General features: G+C 40.1%; 1 protein-coding gene across 3 annotated transcripts in view; it reads left to right on the top strand.

Annotated features, from left to right (window-relative positions):
• Positions 1-24,937, top strand: part of swap70b (switching B cell complex subunit SWAP70b) — a 141,609-nt gene that overhangs the window by 71,690 nt on the left and 44,982 nt on the right. For all 3 annotated transcript variants that reach the window (XM_078549193.1, XM_078549195.1, XM_078549194.1), the window contains 3 exons: positions 1,808-1,954; positions 5,941-6,049; positions 17,450-17,631. In XM_078549193.1, the coding sequence (XP_078405319.1) occupies positions 1,808-1,954; positions 5,941-6,049; positions 17,450-17,631 (438 nt within the window). The remainder of the gene's footprint in view (positions 1-1,807; positions 1,955-5,940; positions 6,050-17,449; positions 17,632-24,937) is intronic.

The following is a 24,937-nucleotide window of genomic DNA, read 5'->3' as shown; positions in this document are numbered from 1 at the left end:
ATCAGTCTACTTTCCATCTGTAAAGTGATGGAAGGGGTCATCAATAGTGCTGTCAAGTGGCACTTGCTTAGCAATAACAAGCTAATTGACGCCCAGTTTGGGTTCTGCCAGGGCCACTCAATTCCTGACCTCATTACAGCCCTGGGTCAAACATGGACAAAAGAGCTCAACTCCAGAGGTAAGGTGAGAGTGACTGCCCTTGACATCAAGGTAGCATTTGACCCAATGTGGCATCAAGGAGCCCCAGCAAAACTGGAATCGATGGGAATCATCGAGAAAGCTCTCCGATGATTGATTGGAGTCATAACTAGCACAAAGGAAGATGGTTGTGGTTGTTGGAGGTCAATCATCTCAATTCCAGGACATCACTGCAGGAGTTCCTCAGGGTAGTGTCCTAGGCCCAGCCATCTTCAGCTGCTTCATCACTGACCTTCCTTCCATCATAAGATCAGAAGTGGGGATGCTCACTCATGATGCACAATGTTCAGCACCATTCACGACTTGTCAGATACTGAAGCAGCCTATGTCCAAATGCAGCAAGACCTTGGACAATATCCAGGCTTGGGCTGACAAGTAGCAAGTAACATTCCATCTTCAACAAGAGAGAATCTAACCACTGCCCCATGACATTCAATGGCTTTACCATTGCTGAATCCCCCAATATCAACATCCTGGGGGTTACCATTGAGCAGAAACAGAACACGACTAGCCATATAAATACTGTGGCTACAAGAGCAGGTCAGAAGCTAGGAACCCTGTGGCGAATAATTCACCTCCTGACTCTCCAAGGCACAAGTCAGGAGTGTGATGGAGTGCTCTCCACTTGCCTGTATGAATGCAGCTCCAAAAATACTCAAAAAAAAAACTTGACACCATCCAGGACAAAGCAACCCACTTGATTGGCACCCCATCCACAAATTTTCACTCCCCCCACCACTGACGCACAGTGGCAGCAGCGTGTACCATCTCCAAGATGCACTGCAGGAACTCACCAAGCCTCCTTAGCACTTTCCAAACCCATAGCCACTACCATCTAGAAGGACAATTGCAGCAGATACATGACAACACCACCACCTCCAAGTTCCCTATCAAGACACTCACCATGCTGACTTGAAAATATATTGTCAGTCCTTCACTGTCACTGGACTAAAATCCTGGAACTCCCTCCCTAACAGCACTGTGGATGCGCTGACACCATATGGACTGCAGTGGTTCAAGAAGACAGCTCAATAAATGCTGGCCCAGCCAGTGATGCCCACATCCCATGAATGAATTAAAAAAAAAATACCTTAACACCAAAAATCTGTCAATCTAAGATTTAAAATTGTTAATTGAGTTAGCATCCACTTCTCTTTGTGGAAGATAGTTTAGTGATCTGTCTATATGGATGCCTAAATCTCTTTGGAGGTCCTAATATTTCATCATTTAAAAAAATACTCATTTTTGGTCTAACGTGAATTACTTCACTCTTAAAATCCATGTGCCACAATTTTGACCACTCACTTAACCTGTCAGAGTTTCTTTGTAATTTTAATAAATGCACTGCTTACACTGCCACTAATCTTTGTGTCTCTGGCAAACTTGGATATATGGCTTGTTATTGTGTAATCTAGGTCTATAATAAATATGGTGAATAGTTGAGGCCCCACCACTGAGCCTTGTGGGACAGCACTGGCCACTTCTTTCCAATATTCTCTCTCTTTTACTGCCTCACCAGGTGAATATTTTGCCTTCAATCCCATGAGCTTTAATTGTAGCCGAAATCTCTTGTGTTCAAATTAATGCTGCATTGTTATCTTTTAAATAGGGTTATATGTGGAAAAAAGGACACAAAAGGAAGAACTGGAATGAGCGTTGGTTTTTACTGAAGCCTGATGTAATTTCGTATTACGTTGGTGAAGATCTGAAAGAAAAAAAAGGAGATATTTTATTGAGCTCCCAATGCTACGTGGAGGTAAATGTGCCTAAATGTTACAAACTGCATAAGTGACCAAAATAGTGACCTTTGGACAACAATAGAGCTAAGTTTGCATTTTTTTGTTTTGAAATTGGTAACACTGTAAAACTTCAGTGGTTAGATCTGTGAATTAACTATTCGGTTGCCAGTTCTTTTACTGCTTGCTATGTTTATCAAACTCACATGCGCATACAATGCCCTAACCATTGTAATTAACTTATAATGAGTCATAATATATTACTTGTGGATAAGGTGAGAAAACGCAGGAAATCGAATGCAATAATATTTGCTGGTGTCAGTTGACCAAACCTCTAGGAATGTCATGTATAGGCCGGATGTGGTAAGGACAGCAGGCTTCCTTCCGTAAAGGACATTAGTGAAGTAGCTGGGTTTTTGTGGCAATGAAACAGTTCCATGGCCACCCTTTACTGGTACCAGCTTTCCTTTTAGTTTCCTGTTTTTAAAAAATATTTTGAACTGAGTCTAAATTCCCAAACAGGCATGGTAGGATTTGAACTAGCATTTGTATCTGAGTTATTTGTCCAGATCTCTGAATTACCAGCTCAGCAACATAGGTTCTACACTCACGCACCCATTGTGTCTTAGGTTCTCACACTGGGGTCCTCATTCCTGGATATCTGTAGAGATTTACCAGGGGAACCAGTATTATAATTTAGATGGGATCCCATGATTACTAATCCATTTGAAAGGAATTCTTCAAGCACAAAAGTTTGGGAAGCACTGTCCTTAGACTGTTTCCCACCCCCTTCCATGTTTTTAAAAAAATTTCCTTTCTCTTAGAATTGGGATTGCTTGCTGCAAGTAAGCTTGTTAAAAGGATATGGTTAGCTCTATTCACCGCTTGCTCAGCACTATTTAGAGTGAGTATTTTCTGACTAACCAAGTGTAGTAACTGTGACAATGTGTGCCTCCAGTGCCCAGCTCTTCAGCTCTATATTGGCTCAAAATCCTATCAAAGTTTTCTAAAGTAAGGAATAGATAATTCAAACTTCTTAGATATTCTAATAGACAGGTGCATACATGCCAATTATTGTTTAAGTAACCAGATTCAGCAGGATCACAATCCACTTACCTGTTGGATCATTCCCCAAAAAGGGGGACGGAGTATAAAAGTAGGAAGTCTTGCTACAACTGTACAGGACATGGGTAAGACTGGAGTACGTGTACAGTTTTGGTCTCCTTGTTTAAGGAGGGGGTATACTTTGAAAGCAGTACAGAGAAGGTTCACTGGGCTGATAGGGATGAAGAGGTTGTCTTATGAGGAAAGGTTGAGCAGGTTGGGTCTATACTCATTTTAGTTTAGAAGAATGAGAGGTGATCTTATTGGAACATACAAGATTCTGAAGGAGCTTGATAGGGTAGATGCCGAGAGGATGTTTCCCCTCATGGGGGAATCTAGAACTAGAGTGCACAGGTTAAAGATAAAGGATGTCTCATTTAAGGCGGAGATGAGGGGGAATTTCTTCTGAGGGTCGATAGGCTTTGGAATTCTCTTCCTCAGATAGCAGTGGAGGCTGGATCACTTAAGATATTCAAGGCTGAGTTAGACAGATTTTTGATTGACAAGGGAGTTGAGGGTTTTGAAGGCAAGAAAGTGTTGTTAAAGCCACAATCAGATCAGCCAAGATCTTATTGAATGGCGGAGCAGGCTCGATGGGCTGAATGATCTAATCCTCTTTTTTATGATCTTAGCAAATAGGGATATATTTGAGCAAGGTATTTTGCCCATGCAGTTCAGAATGAGTTATGAAAGAAAATTGTACAGTATGATATATTTGAAATTATTCTCAAAGTTAAATTGTTTTCATTCTTTGGTTGTTTTCTTCTCATTCTGGATTAATTAACGTTGCACTTATGTTATCTTTCAGTGCTGCAATATGGTTACTTTTATATCTGAGTTCTCAGTCATGAACTCTTACATAATGAGAAAAAAATGCTTCGCATGACTTGAAGATTTTGGGATTTAGGGAAATGCTGCAGCCAATTTGGGAGAACAAGGTCACACAGACAGCAATGAGATAAATAACCTGATAATCTGTTTAGTGATGTTGCATTAAGGTATAAATATTGACCAGGACATTGCGAGAACTCCCCTTCATGGAATAGTGGCATTGGAATTTTTCACATTCACCCGAGAAAGCAGGCAGTGCCTCGCTTTCAAGATTCATTTCAAGACTGCCTCTTCAACAGTGTGAAACTCCCTCAGTTATGCACTGAAGTGTCAATCTGGGTTTTGTGCTTAAAGCCTCTGGAGTGGAGCCTGAACCTATAACCTCTCAACTCAGACTTCTTAACCTTCCGACTGTTAACACTTTCTCAGCTGAGAAGACCTGCTTCCTTGGCTCTTTTTAACTTCGAAATCTTCGGGTTTGGTTCAAAAAACGCAACCTCCTTTTACCAATGAGACACCTAGGTCTGATAGCAGTGTTCTTGGACACCTTCTTGTCCTATTCGCTTCCTGATAATTCTGATAACCATGGCAAAACTGTGTTCACATGAAATTGAATTAAAATCAGCTGTCAGTTTTAATTTCTGTAACTCAGCAACAAGTGTTTAGTTAGAATTTCACTACTTATGCATGTGATTTAAAAGGCCACTGTTACTATGTAGCACTTTGCTCAGAATGGTTTATCAGTACACTATAATAACTGAATAATTTCTGGTTATAAAAGCAAAATACTGCTGATGCTGGAGATCGGAAATGAAAACAAAGTGCAAGAAAATCTCAGCAGATCTGGGAGCATCTGTGGGTGAAAAACAAAGTTAACGTTTGAAGTCCAATATGACTGTTCATCGGAACTGGTAAAGAGTTCTGAAGAAGAGTCATATTGGACTTAAAACGTTAACTCTGTTTCTCTTGCCGCATGTGGGTGTATGAGGTCATGTGGCACCATTTGAAGAATGCAGGGAGCTCCCTCAGTGGCCAAGTCAACTTTCCTCCCTCGACCTGCAATATAAAAACAAATTAACTATTCGGCCATCTCATCTCCTGTCTGTAGGGCTGAGCTGTCTGTGAATTGACTACATAACACAATAATACACTTCAAGTAATTCCATTGGTGCAAAGCAGTTTGGATCCTGAGGTTGTAAAATACGCTACTGTGCAATTTTCTTTCATCCCTCTTCTTTGGCATCGCCCCATCCCCAACAGTACAGCATTGGCTTCATGCATAAGGTCTGCTCATACTTCTTCAGAGGAAGTTTGGTTATACCTCATCAGACTGTGGGTTATTTGTGGGTTAGTCTGATGACCTTATGCTGATTCTAAATCCACAAATATTAGTTCAAACCAATTAGATTAGTAAATCTGGAAATTAGTGGCCCTTCTGGGCTCATGTTCCTGATAATATGAGCCATTTGAGCCCAAAGGTAATTAAAATAAATGTTGTTTACAGAAGATGTAATCTAATTGAGGTATATAAGATGCTAAAGGGGATAGACAAAGTAGACATGGAGCGGATGGTTCCCTTTCTGTGGCATTCTAGAACTAGAGGCCATAGTTTTAGGCTAAGGGGTGGTAGATTTAAATCAGAGATGAGGAGGAATTATTTTTCTCAAAGGGTCATGAATCTGTGGAATTCACTACCTCAGAGTGCAGCGGATGCTGGGTTGCCGCATAAATTTAAGGAAGAGATAGGCAGATTTTTAATTAGTAATGGGTTGAAAGATTATGGGGAGAGGGTGGGAAATTGGAGTTGAGGCCGAAATGAGATCAGCCATGATCATAATGAATGGCGGGGCAGGCTCGAGGGGCTGAATTGCCTACTCCTGCTCCTAGTTCTTATGCTTTTATGTTCTCTCTCAGTAAATGATTGTTATCGTGGGCAAAAACAGAGAATGCCAAAAGTTGTGGTCTATGTTAATATTAAGGTAAGGGCCTGACGTACGAAACGTATGCAAATCTGAATGAAGACCAAAATTAATTAGATTGTGAAAAGAAAAATATTTGTTTTCCATTGCAGCCTCTACCAGACAAAGATGGAAAGAAATGTCTCTTGCTGATCAAATGCTCCGATAAGAGTTTTGAGATCAGTGCATCTGACAAAAAGAAGAAACAAGAATGGATCCAAGGTAACTAAGGACTAATTTTTATATCCAATCTTCTTTAGCCTTCCTAAGCATAGAGTTTAATAGCTGCAAATCTTGTGTGAGTCAGAATGTGCAAACCTCAATTAATCTAGTAGCAGTACTCCAGGTATATTCCATACTATATTCCTGCTCCTAATGCTGCAGCTTGTCCCCATGGCTGCACTCTGTCCTTAGGAGCTTTTCTATTGCTGACCCACCCCATCTATCCAGTACAAATTGCTTTTCTCATGTACATGTGGACCCATATATACAAACCCTTCCTGTTCTCAGATACTCCTCCTCAATGGGCTTGGCCAACCAGAGTTTACTTGCCAGCCAATCAGCACCCTTCTCTCCAATAGTATAAATTGTACTGATTGTTTGAAATTTGGCATTCTTGTATTGGTCCTGAGGAGTGCAAGACTAAAAGCTTCAGTAAAATATCTCTATTTTTTCAGTGATATTCAAGTTCTGTACTACCAAGCAACTGTTCATTGGATTTAATGTTCCTCTCTTTGGATCTTATTTCTTAAATCAGCATAGAGATTTTCTCTGCTTCTTTGTTTATGCCAATGTCCCTTCTGGCAATCCAGTCAGGTGAATCAGAGTAGTTGCAATTGATCTGCTGTGTGATTTCTTTCAATGTCAACTTGTTACGTTTCCAGTCTGTCCTCTCCATTAACCCAAGGGAGTGAGGAAGGGTTGCATATTCACAAAGAAAATGTGAAAACTAGTTGATCCACCAGATCAGCACTTCATCATCTTCAAAGTATATGGAATTTGCACTCAATTACTCAATGTTTTGAAATTGGGCGTGTTTAGCATGTTTTCCATTGATCTCTCCGTCCGTGATTTGAATTACTTTTTGGAGTTTGCAATTGATCTGCTGTGTGATTTCTTTCAATGTCAACTTGTTACGTTTCCAGTCTGTCCTCTCCATTAACCCAAGGGAGTGAGGAAGGGTTGCATATTCACAAAGAAAATGTGAAAACTAGTTGATCCACCAGATCAGCACTTCATCATCTTCAAAGTATATGGAATTTGCACTCAATTACTCAATGTTTTGAAATTGGGCGTGTTTAGCATGTTTTCCATTGATCTCTCCGTCCGTGATTTGAATTACTTTTTGGAGTTTGCAATTGATCTGCTGTGTGATTTCTTTCAATGTCAACTTGTTACGTTTCCAGTCTGTCCTCTCCATTAACCCAAGGGAGTGAGGAAGGGTTGCATATTCACAAAGAAAATGTGAAAACTAGTTGATCCACCAGATCAGCACTTCATCATCTTCAAAGTATATGGAATTTGCACTCAATTACTCAATGTTTTGAAATTGGGCGTGTTTAGCATGTTTTCCATTGATCTCTCCGTCCGTGATTTGAATTACTTTTTGGAGTTTGCAGTCTTCTGATAAATGATCTTTTTTTTTAACTCTTTATGATTCCTTTTTGAAAATGAATTTCTATGAACCCTATGCCACTGCCAATACTGCGAATTTTGATTATATTTGAGCATTGGGATTAATAGCCATGACCAGGAAGGTGCAAGGCCAAAATCCATTTGATTCAATTCCATTTAATTTTAGCTAGAAGAGGACAAGTTTGGAATATGTCATTCAAGCTGGTCTTCATGGTCTGGAAAATTATTTGTATTTTGTTTTAAACAAGCTGCTTTTTAAGTGGCTGAATAAGGGCTAGGATATACTTTAAACTTAAAATCGTTTGGAAGTATGCTACAAATTGAAGAGATTTATTTGCCAAACAATTTCCTCCTCTAAGTATTACACACTTAAATATTACATTACTGTTTTAATAGTTTAATTGAAAATTTGTAATGCAATTTATGTGGACAGAGAGAATTGATAGAATAACCAATTCATTTTGAGCTAAGAAAATATTTAAGTTCAAGTGAATGATGAAGGTATCCTAGTGAGTAAGTTATTTATCTATATATGTTTGCATGATGGGTGCGAGGAATCATTATCAAGATGGCTTAGTAGTGCTTTGTAGAGCAGCAATGTGCAATGTCATAGAGTAGAAGGATGACGGTTCAAACTTGCCACATGTCTGATCTGCAGCACACTGCGTAGGGAGGTATAATGTTAAAGTGAGGCAAGTGGGGTAGCCAGCGATGAGTAGGGTTCTGAGGCTTCATGTCTTATACACTGTATATGCTGAGAGAGTCGGCTATCTGTTCAATTCCTTGGTAGCAAAGGTGCACAGTGAAGAAATGAGGGAGTGAAACCCTGAAAACCCAAAGGGAGGGGAGGTGGAAAAGAACAAATATGAAAGCTTTCACTGACACAGTTGGTCTGCCTCTGGAGTGAGTGCAGTGGGTAGCTGACTCACGGCACACCTTCAAGAGGGAGTTGGACTGCCTTTTTTTCTTGAGGTGGAGACCACATCACATTAAAGGTAAGAGCTTAACAGATAACACATGCTTGCTGTGATCTCCTAGACAGTTTTTGTTCACTTTAGGGCTTAGAGGCAAGATTTCTAGAATATTATTTCCCTTATCAGCCCTGGGTTTTTTGCCTCTCCTGGGTCACATGGCAGTGGTGGCGTGGGGGTAGGAAGTGTCGAGTCATGATGTCCTGACAGCTTTGATGAACCAGCTAGCCATTTTTGTATATATGTATACTGTTCTTTCGCCTTGAAGATGTAGCTGGGTTCAAATATAGTCCACTGAACTGGGATTAAAATTGTTTATCTGCTGGTTGTGATGGCTCTAATTGAGTATTGCTGAAAAAAGACGTTTTGTTGAAACCTTTCGTCTTGCACCCATCAAGACAATCGCAAGAATACCAATGTCAGGGAAAGCAACAACTTTTGTAAAGTATGAGCTTATACTACCCAACTAGCCCGTGCTGGCAAAACTCAAAATGCTGTGTCTAACATTAGATGTGATTCTGCAATTGGACAACATTTGCTAAATAATCCTGTGCACTAAAAATTACGCTACAACCAGTTTAAGATTATCAGTCGGGCTTGCAGTGTGGCGCATTTATGTGGACTGGAAGCTACATATATTAATACACGGGGCCCTGTTCTTTGCAGACAGAAAGAACAGGTATGTACATTGTGCTTGTTTCAGCTAAACAAAATAAATGGCAGCAATTCACTGGTTCACTCCTCAGGGCAAAAGCCTTGACCAATCAGAGTCAAGCTGCCTGGTTTAATTTTCAAACAATGCTCAACAGTTAACTTGAAACTATGCTTCAGTTCTGCCGAAGGGCCATGAGGGCTCGAAACGTTGACTGATTTCTTCTCCGCCGATGCTGCCAGACTTGCTGAGTTTTTCCAGGTAATTCTGTTTTTATTTTGTTTTGGATTTCCAGCATCCGCAGTAGCTTTTAGCTTTTTGTTTTTATCTGTGTGTATCCCAGGCTGTTGAGTGAAGCAAGGGAGGAGATAGCAGGGGCACTGGCAATAATTTTCAATACCTCTCTGGCCACAGAGGGGTGCCAGATGACTGGAGGACAACCAATATGGTACCGTTATTCAAGAAGGGAGAAAGGGATAAACCAGGGAACTACAGGCCAGTCAGCCTAACTTCAGTGGTGGGGAAACTATTGGAAGCAATTCTGAGAGACAGATTTAATCTACACTTGGAGAGGCAGGGATTAATCAAGGACAGTCAGCAGGTTTTGTTAAGGGGAGGTCATGTCTGTCCAATTTGATTGAATTTTTCGAAGAGGTGACCAGGCGTGCAGATGAGAGCAATGCATTTGACATAATCTATTTGGACTTCAGCAAGGCTTTTGCCAAGGTCCCGCATGGGAGACTGATAACAAAGGTAAGAGCCCATGGGATCCAAGGCAATTTGGCAAATTGGATCCAGAGCTGGCTGAATGGCAGGAAGCAGAGGGTGATGGTCGAGGGGTGTTTTTGTGACTGGATGCCTGTGTCCAGTGGGGTTCCACAGGGATTGGTGTTGGGTCCCTTGCTGTTTGTGGTATATATAAATGATTTAGAATTGAATGTAGGAGGGTTGATCAGCAAGTTCGCGGATGACACGAAAATTGGTGGTGTGCTAAATAGTGAGGAGGATAGCCTTAGATTATAGGAGGATATGGACAGGCTGGTCTGATGGGCTGATCAGTGCAAATGGAATTTAATCTGGATTAGTGTGAGGTGATTCACTTGGACAGGACAAACAAGGCACAGGAATACACGATGAATGGTAGGACCCTGGGAAGTACCGAGGATCTGAAGGACCTTGGTGTGCATGTCCACCGGTCCCCTAAGGTAGCAGAGCAGGTAGGTAAGGTGGTTAAGGCGGCATATGGGATACTTGCCTTTATTAGCTGAGGCATAAAATACAAGAGCAGGGAGGTTATGCTGGAACTATATAAGGTGTGAGACCTCAGACAGCCAGAGCATACAACCTGTCCAGTTAAAGTTCAGCTGAGAACCAACCTCCTAGAAATTCAACTACAAGAAACCTCAGCCTACTGAGAACCCTTTGCTTTACAAGACCTTCACTTCAACTTTAAAGCCTCAAAACCGTACAAGAAATTACAAGCCTGCCACATGGGGTCCAGAGTTTGTAAACCAAAGACTGAGATAACTATAATATGTAAAAGTGCATTACATTGTCTGTATCTAATCTTTGTGTGTGTGAGAACGAGTGTGTGAGATATTGTGTTTATTCAGGATAAATGTGCAAGAATATATGATTTTATTTTTAATCTCTCAAAAGCTTGCTGCTGAATTATTTAATTGGGACACGCACTTCAAGAGTAAGAAGACACACCTCCTCCCTACAAAAAGTATTGATCCCAGGCAGGAAAAGAACACACATATTCTGCCCTTGACAGAATTTGGGACTACAATCTGGGTTATATAAATCTACTGGAGCAAAAAAGCCATATCTGACTTTGAAGGAAATTGGAAGTAGAAGGAAAAAATAATATAGTCAAAATTTTTGAACCCAAAACAAAAGAGATTACAGCAGTAAGTTTTATGAATACTAGCAATAGAAAATAAGATGGCTGATTTTGATGTGAAATCATTTATGCAACAGAAGGACTTAACATGGCTAAAATTAGCTTCTTTAACCATAGAACAGCTAAAAGCCATAGCTAAACAGGTAGAACTGAATATACATAATGAAACAAGGAAACCCGAGGTACTAAAGATGGTGGCTGAGAATCTTGGCCTCGTTCCGGAATTGGAGCAGGTGGAGGATCTGGAACCTGAAACAGATCAGGCTATCTTAGCCAAAATTCATCTGGAAGAGCAGAGGCTAGAGTTAGAATTTCAGGCAAAGGAATTCCGAGAGAGAAAGTGTGCTTTCCAGCTACAAAAGCTTGAGAGAGAATTACAAGCTTAAGAGGATAGGGAACTAAGACAGGTTGCAGCAGGTAGGGAGAACTTGAATTTACCTAGTGGTATTTTAAATGCCTTTAGCCCAGAGACATGCTTCAATTTCCTAAAGTAGTCCCATTTTGTCACCAAGTGTGAAGAAGAGGATATGGAAACCTTCCTCACAGTCTTTGAGAAACTGTCTAGTCAGTTAAAATGGCCAGCAGAATCTTGAACATTCCTGACACAAGGTCAGCTAGTTGGAAGGGCCCGCAGGGTTTGTTCCTTGCTGCCTGCTGAGAACTCTGCAAGTTATGAACAGATAAGGCTGCCATTCTCAATGCCTATGGACTTGTACTGGAGGCGTACTGCCAACAGTTCTGTAAAAGGCCCACTCAGGCTTCCCTTGAGTTAGCGAGAACTAAACAGCAAGCATTTGACTAGTGGGTGCGAGCCTTTAAAAATTGACCCCACCGACAGAGTGTTAAGAGAAATAGCACTGCTAGAGGAGATCAAAAACTGCCTTCCATAAAACCTTAAAACTCATCTAGAGGAACAAAGGGATTTAAAGGTCAGAGGGACAGCCATCATGGCTGATGACTAAGAATTAACCAACAAACCTCTAAACCAAAACAAATTTGGATCTAGTAACTCCTACCAACAAGGGAGAGATGATGAGGTGATAGATGGGACAGAGCTAGACTCGAAGAAAGGAGAGTAAAGAAGACAGGGCAGGTCAATCCCCAACTTTAAAGAGAGAGAATCTGGAAGGTCAACCGGCCAGGCCCTGTGTGTGTCTTTAGTGTGGAAAGCTTTGACACAGCAAAGAAAATTGTTGGTTTGCCAAAAGACCCACAGGGAGCTGTGGTCAGAACCATCCCTATAGTCTGGAAGGAAGGTAGTGAACCCAGACTCAAATGGAGTGGGGATAGGACAGAATACCTGCCAAGGTTTCTTGCACAAAGGGACAATGGATCCTTTTGTTTCGCAAGCCAAAGAAGAGAAATGACAATTTTTAGAGATGCAGGGTGCTTGTAGCAGAGGTTGCTAAGGTTCCACCCAAAAGCAGAACAAATGCCACAATGCTGGTAAAAGGGCTTACTGATACATGTTTAAAGGTTCCCCTAGTAAAATTACACCTGCAGAGTACGTTGGTCACTGGTGTAGTGATGGTTGGGATTGTTCTGAGCTTACCCATAGAAGGAGTGGGCCTATTGTTGGGAAATGAGTTCCTGGGGTACCAGGTACTGTGGCCAAAGGGTTAAAAACTTTTCCCCAGTCTCTGTGGACTAGAAAGGAACCAACAAAATTCTGCTCAGCTGCAGAGAGCTGAGGAGTGATGGAGCCAATAAGGACTAGGGAAATAAAAGGAAAGCCAGAGGATTTTCCAGAGGCCGGGAGAAAGCCTACTGAAGTAAAAAAAGGTTCAGATGGAACTTATAAAGCTAAAGTGGCCAAAACCAGGCCAGTAGAGTTTAAAGAGGCAAGGCAAGGGCTGCAGAACTTAAAAAGAACAAAGGGTCTAGTTAGCAACATCTTCTTTCAGGATTTATTGGGGACGGAGAAAGTTCCCAAGCCAACAGATTGTCTGGGTGAGGTGTCACCCTCACTGTCTAAGTGGCACAGGGTAATGCAGCAGAAGCTGGCCAGCCACCTGCAGGCAATAGTGTCCAAGAGGATGTGGGGCAGATTGTTGACAAACCCATCCTCGAAGTAAAAGAAAAAGAGAAGCCAGTATCACCTAAGACAAACAGCAGTTGTGAAAGCCACAAGCGAAGTACAAGTGTAGCTAACGTAGAACTATTCACTAAACCATCACAGGATCTGGTTCAAAAACCCAGCAGTTCAATTCTCGAGCCCGCTGAGGGTAAGGCGCAGGGAATACCACAGGGGTTTAAAAGCAATATTCCGCACGCCATCAACCTAGAAATAAAAATCATCAATAGACCAGAGCCTAAATTTTAAGACTTTTGGATTATGGAAGCAGCCATTAAGAGGCTCACAGACAACACAGCAAAACAATCAGAGCAATTTACATACTGCAAACTTTGAAGCAGGTGCCAGACTTGTGAAATCTGACTCCTGCCCGGGAGCCAGCATGGGATTTGAACTTTCCCCAACTGCTAAATGCATTGAGAATCTTATGTCTGTTGATGTTAACGTCCAAGAAAACTTGTATACAAATATTAATGAACCATCACCAGATAATACGTAACTGGGAATTCTTTTAAGAGGATGCAACAGATAGAGAAAACAGTGATTCAGTACTGCTACAGTCTGTGCCTGAATGTGTGAAGAGTGGATGTGTATGTTTTCTTTTGCTTCACAAGGAAGTCATGTAAAAGAAAGTCATCAATATTCAATTTTTTCCCCATGCGGTGGAGACGTGTCATGCCCCAGTCTGTTATGAGCTTGCAGTCAATACTTTTTGAAAACTGGACACAAACAGGCGACTAAAATGGCTGCTGAAAATCATGTGAACTTTGGCATTTAAGCTACAGACATTAGCATACCTCCAGCGAATACCTAATTAAATATGGATATTCACAGCCATCTGGGGAATTCGTACAGCTTTGTTTAAGGATGGATCAACACAAAAGAACCTTCCATACTGATGTGATTCAATGCCCTTCCGTGAAACCAACCAAAAATGTTATCAAAGTGAATGGGTAATTCTGAAACAAAGGCACTGACTGTCTCAAACCCAAGGTGTTAACCCGTAATATAGGTGGTAGAATCAACATGAACACCACCCTCCTAATTTGGAAAGGACTTTGAACTTATGGAAGTCATATGGTGAGACAGCCATGTTTTCTGTCAGTTTTTTAAAAATCAACGCAAGATGTTTGCATGCAGTTCTACCAAAAGCCATCGAACCACCAGTTCAGCCTGTCTGTGACCCAGATTTGGGAAGCTGTGTGACATTAGGCAGCAGTAGCACATAACCTGTTCTAGTTAAAGTTCATCTGAGAACCAATCCCTTAGAGATTCAACTACAAGAAACCTCTCAGCCTACCGAGAACCCTTCACTTTACAAGACCGTCACTTCAACTTTAAAGCATCAAAACCATCCAAGAACCTACAAGCCTGCCACGTGTGGAACCGGAGTTTGTAAACCAGAGGCAGAGATGACTATAATCAGCAAAAGTGCATTACCTTATCCTGTATCTAATCTTTGTGTGTGAATGTGAGAGAGAGAAATTGAGTGTGTGAGACGTCGTGTTTAACTCGGGGTAAGTGTGTGAGAATTTAAAAAATTTTAAATTCACAAAAGCTTGCTGCTGAATTATTTTGTTGGGACATACACTTCAAGGGTAAGAAAAGATGCACCACCTTCATACAAAACATGCTGATCATGGGCAGTAAAGGAAAACATGCATTCTGTCTGTGGCACTATTCATTGTTTACTATATTTCTGAGCTTTGTGTCATCTGTAAACATTGAAATTATGCCTGCAATACCCAAGTCCTGGTCATTAATAAATGTCAGAGCACTGACTGTAATACTGACCCTCGGGAACTCCACTGTTTATCTCCCCACTCTCTGAAAAGCAACTGTTTACCATTACACTCTGTTTTCTGGCCCTCAGCCAGTTTTTGTGTGCATCTTGCCACTGTCCCTTTGATCATAATAGGTTTTAACTTTGCCTAGAGGTTATTATGTGGTACTTTGTCAGGTGCATTTTGAATGTCTATGTACATTACATCAGCTGCATTGTCTTCAGTCCTCTCCATTACTTCTTCAAAGAACTCAATCAAGTTAATTGAACACAATTTACCTTTAACAAATCTGTGCTGACTTTCATATATTAGCTCACACTTTTCAAAATACAAATGAATTTTATTCCAGATTATTCTCTCTAAAGATGTCCTCACCACAAACATTAGGCTGTGCCTATTTTTTATCCGATCCAATAATGCTACTTTGACAGCATCCTCTTCTCCTGCCTCCACAGGAATGATTTTTTTTGGGGTCCCTAATTGCAGCCCCCCACATCCCCCCCCCCCCCCCCCCCCCCCCAAAAATCCCATTCATTTGACTACCTTTTTACTATTTTTGTGTTCATGAAGACTTTTGGTTCCCTTTTATGCTAGCCGCTAATCTATTCTTGTATCCTTTATTCCTCTTATTCCCTTTTTTGAGATCTCCTCTGTACTTTATTCAACTTGGATTCATAATACAGTAGAGAACTTTCTTACATTTGTCATAAGTCTCCTTTTCTGTCTCACTTCAGCCTCTGTATTTTTCATCATCTATGGAGCTGTTTTGTCTTTACAATGCTATCACCATATCAACAAGAGATTGGATTCAGAAATAGGAAGGATCAGACAGGAGGCAAATGTGGGGCAGTCCAAGATGTGTTTGGAATGCAAGTGTGTAAATGCACATAGTGTGGTGAATAAGGTTGGTGAACTGATCTCTTTCCGCCCCCCCCATAGGAATGTGTTTATTCTTTACCTAATCCAACTCTTTGGAGGCCCCCCACAGTTCAATTAATGTTGCACCTACAATTTTTGATTCCTATCGAAAGGCCAGATCCCTTTTCAACACAGTGGAGTTATATATTTTTGTTTGATTATTTCTTGTCCTTTTCCATAACTGTTCCAAACTTGATTATATTATCAATATTCCCCAAATGCTCTCCCACTGAAATATGCTTCACTTGCCCCACTTCACTCTCAAAACTAGATACAACACCGCTTTCTTCCTTGCTGGGCTGGAAACACGCTGATCAAGAAAGTGCTCTTGTACACATTTCAGGAATTCTGGCCCCTCTTTGTCCTTTACGCTGTTGCTATGCCAGTCTATATTGGGATATTTGAAATATACTGTCTTCAGGTACCATGCCCTAAGAGAACATTGGTGACCATGGACCTCCATGTTAATCTTGCTCTGGAGACATGGATCATCTTCATTGGTGGTTCATTCATCCAGTTTGAGGCTCTTTAAAAACAGATTGTTCTTTGCTACCTCGATTTCTTTTACCATTGATCTTTCCCATCAGCATCAGACTTTCTAAATCATGATTTCTTATTCTGTGCCCAAGAAATTCTATCTCTTCCTGATCTTGGTCAGCAGATCTCTTTTCTTTTGGTCTCAGATTTTACTAACATTGATAGTGTGACTTGTTCATGATATCTTCATTATTCGCCTCAAAAACCACAACTGTGCAGCCTCAATTCTTTTCTGCATTGCTTCACTGATCATTCAACGCTCACTCCTGTATGTCAAAATTGGTGTGATGTAACTTCCCAGGATTTTCAGCTTTGCTTTCATGGCTAATTTTGAGTTGCTGTTATCACTACTATGAGGTTTTTCCTTTTTTATGTAAGTCATCTACAAAATTACTGCTCTACCTCCTTCCCCACTATTTGGTAGTTGATGGTGCACACCCAGTAGCACATTAACTTCTCTATTGTTTCATAATTCTAACCAAATAAATTCTGTTTCGATCCTTCATATACATCAACCCTCACCAGTGCTTTTTGTGTTTTTGGCCAATATTGTCAACACTTTTTTTTTCCCTTCTCTATCTTTCTAAATTGCTTGCAACCAAGGATATCAAGTTCCCCAGTCATTGAACCAAATATTAGTTTTTGCTACTGTATCAATATTACAACTTGTGACTGCAGCTCACCAGCCTCATTTACTACACCGTGTGCATTTACACACACACATTTCAAAGCATCTTGGGCTGCACCACATTTACCTCCTCTCAAATTCTTCCTACTTATGAATCCAATCTTTTGTTATCTTTACAATGCTATCGCCATAAGTTCTATTTAATAGAACTATTTTTCCTATAAGGCCAATAGGCTTTGACAGCGCTATTAATCACTTCGTCCCCAGACTCGCAACCACTACACCTAACAGGTTCCAAGAAGCCATAAATTCTGGTCCCTGCGTCCATAAAACTAGTCACTCAAAGCAACGGAGACATATTGACGGAATAATTTGCATTCCAGCAGAGTGCATATTGGCACAAGTCTGGAATGAGTGCTGGCCAACTGTAGAGGATACTGACAGTGTAGCTTCAATTTTATAACACCTGACAAACATAGTTTTGTGCTTTGTTTCTGACTTTGTGCATTTTAAATAGCTATTCAAACAGCAGTCAGCTTACTGAAGGACCAAAGACTTCCTCCACACAAAGAAGGACGACAGAAACGGCGAGAGCTGCGACAGAAACTACAAGCAGAGCAAGAAGAGATAGCACAAAGAATGAAAGAGCTGCAGGTGGCAAATGAAGACAAACAGCAAGAATTAGAGAAAATGCGTAAGGTGAGAACAAGATCTGGGAATGTATGTGCATAAATCTTTGAAGGTGATAGGACAGGTTAACAAAACAGTTTTAAAGCACGAGATCCTGGGCTTAAATAAAGGTATAGCGTACAAACACAGGAAGTCTTGGAATGCATTGCCTGATGAGATGGAGGCAGCAGATCCAATAGTAGCTTTCAAATGGGGAATTGGATAAATAAAGGAGAAAGGACAAAAAGATGTAGGGAAATGGAGAAAGACTGAGGAAGTGGAACTAACTGGATTGTCTTCAAAAGTGCTGGCACAGACTCAGTGGCTGAATGGTTGTCTTTTATGCTGTTCCATGATTTTGAGATTGCGACGATATATTCAGCTACTTGCTTCCCTTCCCTTTCCCATTTGGTCAAAGTTCCTTTGAGGTTTCCCCCATTCTAGCCCTGAACACTCATCTTTCTGTAGTTTCTCAACCAACTCCACTTGTGCCCTTTCCAAAGTCATTTTGTTCATAAGACCCACCTCCTGCTCCCTTGACCTTATTCCCACTAAAACGGTTCTCTCTCCTTGGGTACTTCCCATACTCTTTTTCAAATCTGCTATTATTGCCCATCTTGTCAAAAATCAACACTTGACTCCTTTGCATACTACTTTGTCTTTTGCAAATTACTGTCCAATCTCTAACCTTCCTTTCCTCTCCAAAGTCCTTGAACATGCTGCCACTTCCCAAAGGTTTAAAATAGGTCAGTGACTTAGTTATGAAGAACTAAAACCTATACTAGTCCAAGATACCTTTCATAAACAAGTTGTTGCATCATGAATTTGAATACCATCTTGAGCCTTCACTATCAGCACCTATGATTTTATTTGCCTTTGTAGTCAGAGCCAACACATTTAACTAAAACTCCCCATTAACTAGTAAAAGAAATTGTATATCGGAAGATCAATTAATTCCATATAATGTTTCAAAGTGCCTGCTGTATCCTCAGATGCTAGGTGATTTGATCCTGGACTCTGCAAATAGGTGCTATTCATTGTCTGGAAGGTGTGCAACAGAAACCTGAGTTTTACTCCCTTGCATTTTACAAACCCACCCCACCCATCACTGTGTGGAAAATCCTTTACTTCTGTTTGATATTTCCTGCAGCACTGCCCAACTCAGAGACTTGCCATGTGAGGGAATTGGCTATAATTTGTGTCCTGCCTCTCTGTAGCACAGCATGTTAAATTGTTATTATGCTGCACCAATGCTTGGTCAACATTACTGGTGTAGAAATTGGTCATCATTAAGATACACCTCCTGAAATTGGGGTGTTTTACCTTGATTTATGTAATTCAGCATGTAATTTATTGGATTCTTTTGTAAGCCTAACCCTTTCTGTTCCAAATAGTAAGTGCTAAACTACTTCCTTTTAACTTAACTTTGGAGCGCTTAACTTAGAAAGAGATGTGCTGAAAATTGTTTTGCATCAGAGTGCTGACATTGATTACTGATGTGATGTCAAACATGGCTGTGTTGAGAAACCTGGACTTAATGTTGGGCTTTTCAATCACTTAAATGTTTTGGCTTTCTAAAACATTAATAAACTTTCAGTTCAGGCACAACATATATTTTTAAAATTTAATTTTCCCACAACAGAAATAAATGCCCTCTAGTTCTGTACATGAGTGGCCCACATTCATGATTATACACACTCACTGTCTGTAGATTATCTGAACGTCTTAGAACATAACAGACAAACCAATTTCTTTTCCTATTCAGTGTACCCATGCACACCATTGAAGTAAGGGTTGAGTGGCTGATTTTCCCCACTACCTAGGCTAGACCCAATGAAGTGAATTTTAGTGGTTTCCACTGCAGGCTGAGATCAGTTAACTTATCACAGCAGCAATCAAACCTGGGGTTCCCTGGTTTTGTAGTTCAGTACCACATCATGACGTCTCAACCTATCAACAAATTGTTATAAATATTTTAATTTTGAATTATACAGGATCATATATTGTAATGGTGATGTTTCAAATGCAGTGTTGTCATTTGTAATCCATGTTCCTTGTTTATTCCATTCATGTGAATTAACTTTGAGTGCCTTACATTACTCAGCCTGGAGTATTGGATTGTCTTACACTGGGCAGTGAGACATTCATTTTCCTGAAGCTCCACTAATTTCAATATGCTGATTAATTGCCATCACTGATGACTTTCACGATCAAAACCTAAGTTTTAAAAATTTCACTTTGATGTGATTGAGCTAGTTGCCAGTGACATCTAGGTAGAAGCTATGCAGAGTCTAAGCCACAAACACTGGTTTACCAACAGCATATACTCAGTGTGGTGGGCAGAAGCATTATCATATATAGAGTGTTTTGGGGCAACAGATAATTCTGAGTTTTGGACTGGGAGAAGTGGAACAACCCATTCTAAAAAAATTGGGTATTTGATAACAAGACATTCATGCCATCTCAGCGCTGGCAAGAATGAATTTTCACCATAGGTTAACTGTATTTGCTTGAACCACCAGATACTGAATGCTTTCTTACAGTATTAGAGATGAATGAACAAATGTCTCTCTCTATAGCATCCCTCGATTAATCATTGCAGAGGTGTGGCTGGTCATCTCTAGTGATGATGTGATGGAATTGGAGAGGAAGTTATTTATTAAAAGTGGATGGGATAAGGAGTAAATGTGTACTGTTAAGAAAATCCTCCTGGTTTCTTTGGACGTGCTGATGGGATGTAATTGAACTTGGTCTCTAGTTATATTATTAAACTGTTGAGTTGGTAACTTTGTAATCTATTTCCTGACGGTTATCTGTATTCCTGTAAAGGTAGTCCAGATTTGAATGGTAAACCTACAAATTATAATTCAAGTTATATGGGGAGGTAAAAACAGGCTCATATTTGACTTTTGATGGTCTATCTCAATAAGGAGCAAAGACAATATCAGGATCCATGTATAAGTCCATTTTTGGATGGTCTTAATAAGGCACCTGATTATCTGACATTATGAATGAGAAGTAGCAACTTTCTGCTTTATGTACTAGTATTTCAAATATTCTCTTAAGACATTCCCAGACCTTCAGTTACATTTATCGTTTCTGTTTCAGGACAAGGTTCATTTTGGAAGTAAGCCAGCCCTACAATGTCCTTATCACATTCTTTTGGATTGCTCCTTTCCTTTTTTTCACAAACGCAAGTGCAAACAATGAAACTATTACCGTACTTTCCTTTACGCACAAGCGAAAACAATTATTTTGTAATCATGGGCTACAGTATTACGGTTTTACTGTTTAACCTTGCATAGTTTTTCTTTTCTATTTGTTCTATTCTCTTTGCACCATGAGCTTTCTCTGCATTTCTTCATGCTGGCTGTTGGGCCATCCTGCTTTTCCCCTGCTTTCTGATTTAATTCCTCTAACATTTCCTCCATTGTTTTTTGTACAAGTCAGACAGTAGCAAAACATAAAATTTATCACTCTCAGTGAAAATATCCTGAGCAAAACAGTATGTAGTCCCCGATCCACTGCAAACTCATCAATTCCATATTTGTTATGAAGACTTTACCAATCACAGTGTAACTGCAGGAGAACTCAATGAAACTCATTTCATGTAGCTGGTTTTGATTTTAGTTTGTATCTTGAGTACATCAAGTTATTGAGAACAATCAATTATTTGCTAATAAGAGATGATTAGGGTAGCATTGAGATTTAGGGAAAAAGTAACAAATAAAACTGAAAGGAATGTTGCCAGAGAGTTTTATTTCTTCCTTAAGCGCAAGATTTTGCTTATCCATATTTGTTTTCTTCCAGAGTGTCTTTGATTTACCTCAAATTTCTATTCTCCATTTTCTGGTGATGAAGGATAACCCTACCTACTTTTTCAGAAAATGTACAATTCTTTGGTTACCTGAATGGCTGAGCACATTTACTCATTGAGTAGCTGAAGTATATAGACAAGGATTGCCTGAGTTTCACTTCCCTGTTTTTGATCTAGTTGATTTCTTAATTTTCTTTCTTTTATGTGATTGCTTGTAAGTTTTAAGGGCTTATCTAGAATTGTTCAAATTAATAAGGGAGGGAATGAGCTGTCAAGAGCTTGGAAACTACAAGTTGTTCATGTGACACCTCACCAAATGACCTAGTGGCTAAATGTGGTATGCTACTGAGCCATAAAGACCAGAAAGCCCCCAATTTGATCTGAAGTCTGTGCTGAGTTAGTTTCTGGAAATGGAAATTCTAGTTAGTCTCAGATTCTGTCAGTCAGGGGATCACAAGGTTTTCAATCCTGATTTGCTATTCATTGACCGCAGCAGGAAGTGCACACAAACAGATATTCAGTACACTTGAAATCCAGCTCAATCATGATGCCTACCATAGTGGGATAGCCTGGTATCCAAGCTCATGTTGAAATGGCCCCTTGCAATGGTGCTGAGTGACTGTCACTGATCACTAAACTATATTCATCATGTGGAAACACCTTCAAGGGAGGAGTGGGTAACAGAGAGGATATTAACAAGATCTTCAGAAAGTTGGTATCATTCTCTTAGCAGCAGTTTTGTGAAGAGGTGTAAGTTATACCTAAAGCTTGGTGTCATGTGATTCACAAACTTGGCAGTTTCACATTTGTAGGCAATCATGGTTTTCAGTGGCTGTGTGTATGTATTTCTTTGATTTTCTGTCAATTTGTTATCATGGAAAGAAATAGTTCAAAAATTCAAACTATATAAAAGATATGTATTTAAAATACATCCTCACGTTTAAAAAAAAACATTGTCATAGCCAGTCTCCTTGTTGCTGCACTGTTATGTTGATGCCAGTGACTGGATGGAGCCTTGTGTACCTTGGTTCCAGTGGTTTGCAGTGTTGGTTATCAGTTTGTAATGGACTAGAAATCAATTTGGAAGCAACTGAATCAAAACATGGGCACACGTTTTCTAAAGTTGTCTTCCTTTTTCTCTTAAAGTCACCAACTTGCTAGGAAACAGCCTCCTAGGTACCCATGACCTCCTGATACCTTGTCCTAATTGACCATTCTTTTATAGTGAGCGTGGAAAACAATCAACTGCAGAATAATTGCTTGAGAAGAGCCTAATTGAAAGCCTTTAAATGGTGGCCTATGCTTTAAATAGTGTGCTGCTCAAATTGGTGCTGTTATAGGAACTCAGTGATGAGTAACTAACTTATTTCCCTTTTTTTGGTAGCATATTTACTTGCCGGACCATTCCTAAAGTTATGTTTCATGCTTCAAGCAGTTATCAATGAGTATAAACTTGGTTCAGATCTGATAGACTTTCAGTGACTTTGTAATTTAACATCACCCTACATCAGTGAGATAGAAAATTGCTGTGAAAGGTGAACCTGAATGGATGTATAATCTGATTAGTCTCCATATGGATGATTGCTCCCCATGCAATCATTACTTTAAAATTTAACCTCTCTTTGTATTCCTTTCAACCTTTGGTGGCTGCAATAAGGCTCCTGGTCCCATAATAATTTAAACAAAAAACTTCTGAGTTGCAACTTCATTAGCTTGTATCAGGGAGCCTGCAATTTATTGGCTTATAGTTTCAAACCAAGGGGCTTTTGATTTTCAATTTCCTGAAATAGGTTCAGTGACATGAGAAATAGTTTCTGCTAAACATTGTATACTTTGCCTCCAGAAAAGGGAAATGGGTTAGTTACTCATTTGTGTTTTTGTGACAGCACTGGTCTGAACTGCACACTATTTAAAGATTAGATGTCAATTTATGTTCCACAGTAATATCTGTGGCTTTGCACAGCTGCGATATTGGTCACTGGAGCAAAGAAACTTAATTTATGCTAATGTTAAATCTCAGGTGGCCTAGTTTATGTGACCTGTTGATGCCTACCAAATTGCTATGGAGTGATGGGATAGGGATTATGTCCGTATTGTTTTCCTCACACAGTTGGACCTCTGGTGAAAAGGCATAGAGCAAAGACAGGATTGGGTGAACTCAACTGTCATTATAATTCTTCAAAAGAAACCATGCTAAAGTCCCACACCCAGGTCCAAGCACATGACTTAGGTTGTTGCTTCACTGCAGTCGTGAAGACATAGTTCTTTTAAAATCATAGTAATTTATGGCACCTAAAGAAGCCATTTGGCCCATTGTGCTGGTGTGAGGTAAAAAAGAGCTATCCAGCCTAATCCCACTTCCCAACTCTTGGTCAGCAGCTCTGTAGTTTATGGACACCAAGTGCATACCCAAATACTTTTAAATGCGATAAAGAGTTTCTGCCACGACCACCCTTTCAGACAGTGAGTGCCAGACCTCTTCCACACCCTCAGTGAAAAAAATTCTCCTCAACTTCTCTTTTAATCCTTCTCCCAATTACTTTAAATCTTTTCCCTCTGGTTATTGACCTCTAAGGGAAATAATCCTTCCTACCCACTCTACCAGGCCCGTCATAATTTATACGCTTATATTAAATCTGCCCTCAGCCCTGTTTGTTCCAAAGAAAACAATCCCAGCCTATCCAATCTTTCCTTTTATAGCTAAAATTTTCCAGTCCTGACAAATCCTTGTAAATATCCTCTGTACCCTCTCTAGAGCAAACACATCCTTTCTGTATGCAGTACTCTAGCTGTGTTACATAAATTAATGTTTTACACAGTTCTAGCAAAACCTCCCACTCTTGCATTATATATCTTGGCTAATAAAGGAAAGGATCCCGTATACCGTCTTAACCAAGTTATCTATCCATCCTACCTTCAGGGATCTGTAGGCATGCCTTCCAGTATCCCTATGTTCCTCTACACTTCTCAACTGCCAAACATTTATTGTCTATTCCCTTGTCTTGTTTGCCCTCCCCAAATGCATTAACTCATACTTCCCCAAATTGAATTCCATTTACCATTTTTCTGCCTACCTCACCAAACCATTGTTATCTTCCTGCTGTATACAGGTTCCTTCCTTGGTATCAACCACAGGGCCAATTTTTGTATGATCTATAAACTTCTTAATCATGCCTCCTACATTTAAATCTAAATCATTGATTTTCATCATGAAAAACAAGGGGCCTAGTATTGAGCCCTGCAGAACCCCACTGGAAACAACCTTCTGGTCTCAAAAAAAGCTATCGACCATTACCGTTTGCTTCCTGAGTCAATTTTAGATCCAACTTGCCACTTTGCTTGTATCCTTGTGCTTTTACTTTTCTGATCAGTCTGCCATGTGGGACCTTATCAAAAACCCTGCTGAAGTCCGTGTAGACTACATCAAACACTCTGCCCTCATCGAAGCTCCTTATTACCTACTCAAAAAAAAAGTTCAAGTCAGACCTGACCTTCCTTAACAAATGCATGCTGACAGTC

The sequence above is a fragment of the Cetorhinus maximus genome, chromosome 9 (genome assembly GCF_964194155.1).
Source record: "Cetorhinus maximus chromosome 9, sCetMax3.hap1.1, whole genome shotgun sequence".
Lineage (NCBI taxonomy): Eukaryota > Metazoa > Chordata > Chondrichthyes > Lamniformes > Cetorhinidae > Cetorhinus > Cetorhinus maximus.
This window is presented reverse-complemented; position numbering and strand designations above follow the sequence as displayed.